We start from the raw sequence: 4,319 nt of genomic DNA, 5'->3' as shown, positions 1-4,319 counted from the left end.
AGTGCTACACCACTCTAGTCTGCATTTTTAACTCTGAAGGACCGACTGAAATAGTGTGTGCCCTCTCAATTTTCAAAATCCTCACTTTTGGGTTTTGGGTGGCTGTTTTTTACTTTTGATTTTATTCAATGTAAAGACTTTGTTTCAAATCAGCATAGCTGAGAGACATGCTATGTCTCTGAAGTGACTGAACTGGCCCTAAGGTGATTGTTTCTGCTACCACCTTTTAAAACAGTCAAGAATGGTATGGACAGTTTTATCAGGAATGGCTAATAAAATGTACCAGAGTGTATCACTCTGTAGCAATGTTGTGATGTGCTAATGAAGATCCAAGTTGTTTCTGATTCTTTCCTGTGTTTCAATGTAGGTGCTGTAAATGCATTGATGGGAAAAAAGCAGGTAAAGAACTTACAGAGAAGCCAAAGTTTATTCTATCAGTGTTACTGCTGTGGAACTTCGGGCTGTTAATTGTGGACCGTATCCTTGCCATTTTATGCACCATTCCCTTACTTATTCTGATATATACTAAGTATAAGATTAATTCTTTCTATTATGACAATTCTGAAATATGAGCTGCTTTCGAAAGTGGGTGTCGGGTGGGTTAGTGGCTTCCCAAAACTGTGGTCTCTGACCAACTTTACTAGCCTGATTGTTATTATAGGTTACTTTGTCTCTGAAAAGTTAATGGTAATATGTGAGAACCATTTAAACCAAAAGTAAAGCAATATATTGGGATTTGTTAACTTTCTATGGATTAATACATATATCTTAAATAGATTTATGACACATTCTAAAAGCCTTTTATAGGAAAGAGCACATCACAGTGTTGCATATGGGAATAGGCAGGCCTTCATGCTTGTCCACCATCTTGGCTTACCACATGTTAAGAGGCAAAGTTCTAAAATCCTAATAATAAAAGCCTAATTTTTACAGTTTTTATAGGGGTAGCCTGGCATGGAGGAAAACACCCAGACTTTGATTTAAGTTTGACCTGGACTCAAATTTTAGTTACATTATGGCAGTAGGTTTAGGCCATGAGAAGATTAATGTCTCTAAGGTCAGACTACCTCACAGGTTCATTGTGAGGCTTAATAAATAAGATTGTAGATGTACTATCAACAGTAGAGTGCTGCATGCTAGTGGCCTTCAGTAGCTGTTAGGTCCCTTCCTTTCTCATCCCTAATTCTTAAAAACCAAACCAAAGAAAAAACTTTTTGCCCTTTAGTTGCTGTATCTTTTTTTTGTTTTTTTTTTAAAGATTTTTATTGGGGAATTGGGGGGATGGGAACAGTGCTGGGGAATTGGGGGAAGGGGAACAGACAAGTTGCTGTCGNATTGCTTTGGAGGGTGGGCTACGTGTTGGTGTCGGTGCCCAGCTTCCCAAGGGCAGTACTTCCAAAGTGACTGTAGTGATATTCGGCAATGAGGTATGCAGCACTTTGTCTAAGATGAGTTCGCGAACTTAATTTTCTGACCTTGCATATTGAGTTTGAGGTGTGTGGTAAACTGAATAATGGCCTCCAAAAATATCTGTGGCCTAATCCCTGGAACCTGTGGATATCACTTTATATGGCAAAAGGAACTTTGCAGGTGTGATTAAGTTTAATTTTTTGATAGGAAAAGTATCTTGATTTATCCCAGTGACCCTAAGTGCAATCACAAGTGTCCTTATAAGAGGGAAGCACAGGGAGAGTTAATTCCGGAAAGTAACAGATGTGACAATGGAAGCAAAAGGTTAGAGTGACGTGAGGAAGAGGCCAAGGAATGCCTCCTACTTCTAAAAGCTGAAAAATAAGATTCTCCCCTCAGAGCCTCTAGAACAGCGGTTCTCAACCTTCCTAATGCCGCGACCCCTTAATACAGTTCCTCATGTCGTGGAGACCCCCAACCATAAAATTATTTTCGTTGCTACTCTGTAACTGTGATTTTGCTACTGTTATGAATCGTCATGTAAATATCTTTTTGTTTTCCGATGGTCTTAGGCGACCCCTGTGAAAGGGTCGTTCGACCCCCAAAGGGGACCACGACCCACAGGCTGAGAACTGCTGCTCTAGAAGGAACCAACCCTAACGACACCTTGACTTGAGCCTCGTCGGACTGATTGTAGACTTCTGATCTCCATAACTGTACGAGAATAAATTTGTGTTGTTTTAAGCTTGTGCTTTAGGTTTGTGGTAATTTGTTACAGCAGTAGTAGGAAACTAACGAAAGGTGCCTTTAAAACACCTAAGAGACGTCAGGTAGGCAGTTGGATATAAAGGGTCTGGGGGTGACAGAAGAGGGCTGCTGGGCGTGAGATATAAATTTGAGTGTCATATTAACATGGGTAGCATTTGAAGTTGTGAGAGGGCATTAAGCTCATATGAGGACAGTTAACACTGTCACCTATGTGCTTTGCATCTTTCAGCCAGGTACTTAACTTCTCTGAAACATTATTTACTAAACATTTATTCTGTCCTGGTGTCATATCACGCGATTTCCATGCATCCTCATTTAATCCTCACAACCACTTTATGAGGTAGACACCAATTTTATCTCCTCTTTACAAAAAAGGGAACCGAGGTTCAGCGAGATTAGTCATTTGTCCAAGATCAGACAATACATGAGGAAGACAAAACTAATTCCATTCCTTGTGCTTCAGCCCTTGTGGCCCAGGTACCAGCAGCATTGACACGATCTAGGAGTGTGTTAGACTTCCCGAATCATAATCTGAATTTCGACAAGACCCCCACGTTATTTCAGGAAGTGTGAGAGGCGCCAGACTCTAGTCTGTCTCCAGAGGTGGGTTCCACTCGGGGAGGTGCTGCACTAAGACCCTAGCTGAGAGTACTAGGAGCACAGAATGTTTTTTACCTGTGTTTTTGCTCAAACCATCCACTACCTGGAGCTAATAATACTCTTGTTGTCTCCTCCACTGGTACGTGAACGTCTGTAGGACAAGATAACAATTTTCTGTCACCTCAGAACGCCCAACGCCAGGCAAAATCAAAACCCAGGGCAGGCGCCCAGCAACTATGTGAAGTCAAGAATGAAGTAATAAGTGAAACTTAACTTGTCGCCTCAGACACCTGTCCAGGTGTATGACGCCCTCACAAGCTCCGGGGTGAGGCGCGGCGGCGAAGGGACCGTGAGAGGGAGGTTTAAATGCCGGAGCTTTGGCCTCCCGCGGGCAGGGCGGCTGAGCGCATGCGCGCAGCCCACGGTGCTGTCTCAGAGGACCTTCCCCGCATGCGCGGGAGCCCGGATGCGGCCCCAGTTGGTGGAAAGCGCGCGGCGCAGCGGCAATGGCGGCGTTCGGAATTGCGATGGGTGGTGGCGATTGGTTTTCGGCTTTGGTACTCGGGGTGACTCTCCTCAAATGCCTTCTTATCCCCACCTAGTAAGGGACTCGCACGGTCCGGGGCTGGGCTGGGAGGCCTGCGGTCGGTCTGGACGGGAGAGAGAAGCGTAGATGCTCCCGGGTGTGATTGAAAAGGAAAGGGAACTTGAAAGTTGTGTAGTTGCCGTTCCGTCTTTGCCAAGTAAGCTTCCGTTGCACCGATTGACTGTTACTTGACCTGAAAACTAGATCATAGTCCTGGATGGTTGGGTTCAGGGTCCTCATCCTTAATATACAGATTAAGAATACCCACCTACACTACTCATTCAGCTGATGTTTATCAGCTGGTTTTTATCAGCTATCTACTGAGCTAGGCGCTCTTGTAAGGCCTTGGAGATGCAGTGGAGAGGAGGACATTTCCCAGCCTTGCATTGGTGGAGTTGGTGAGGGCAGATAGACAAACAGGAAAGTTTCAGATTCTGCCAAGATCAATAAAAGAAATAGAAAGTGACTACGGGGCAAGGCGTCACACCTCTTTTAGGAGGTGATGCTTGACTTAAAATCCGAAGGATGAAAAAGAAGCAGCAATGTGAGAAAGCAGTTCAGGCATAGGAAAGAACAAGTGTAAAGACCCTGTGGTAGGGAAGATCTCAGCATGTTTGGAGTAGAAAGTGGACATTGTGGCTCAAGAGCAGTGAGGAAGAGAGTGGCACAGGATGGCGTAGTCAGTGGCCAGATCACACAGGGTTAGCCTGCAGTGTAAAAAATGGATGCAGGGCCAAGACTGAAAGTGTGGAAGCCAGTCTGGAAGCATCTACCAAGTGGCAATGTGTATACAAGGGGTACTCAGTATTTACCGATACTAGCTTCCATCTTCTGTTCTTCCTTTCTAGTTTTTGTCCCTTGACTTTTCTCTTCATTTCTTTTCGCTCTTCCCTCTAGGTTCCCCTACTTCCCTACCCTGTTTAGGGTTTGGTTTATTGGTATCCTTTGGTTCAAG

General features: G+C 44.3%; 1 protein-coding gene across 1 annotated transcript in view; it reads left to right on the top strand.

Annotated features, from left to right (window-relative positions):
* Positions 1 to 3,238: 3,238 nt before the first annotated feature.
* The window catches only part of ALG8 (ALG8 alpha-1,3-glucosyltransferase), a 19,245-nt gene continuing 18,164 nt past the window's right edge, over positions 3,239 to 4,319 (top strand). Inside the window, exon 1 of the mRNA XM_019623646.1 lies at positions 3,239 to 3,379. Coding sequence (XP_019479191.1) covers positions 3,245 to 3,379 — 135 coding nt within the window. The 5' untranslated portion in view covers positions 3,239 to 3,244. The remainder of the gene's footprint in view (positions 3,380 to 4,319) is intronic.

Source organism: Hipposideros armiger, unplaced genomic scaffold, assembly GCF_001890085.2.
Source record: "Hipposideros armiger isolate ML-2016 unplaced genomic scaffold, ASM189008v1 scaffold_556, whole genome shotgun sequence".
Lineage (NCBI taxonomy): Eukaryota > Metazoa > Chordata > Mammalia > Chiroptera > Hipposideridae > Hipposideros > Hipposideros armiger.
The sequence above is the reverse complement of the archived record's forward strand: the minus strand, read 5'-3'. Positions and strand labels throughout refer to the sequence as shown.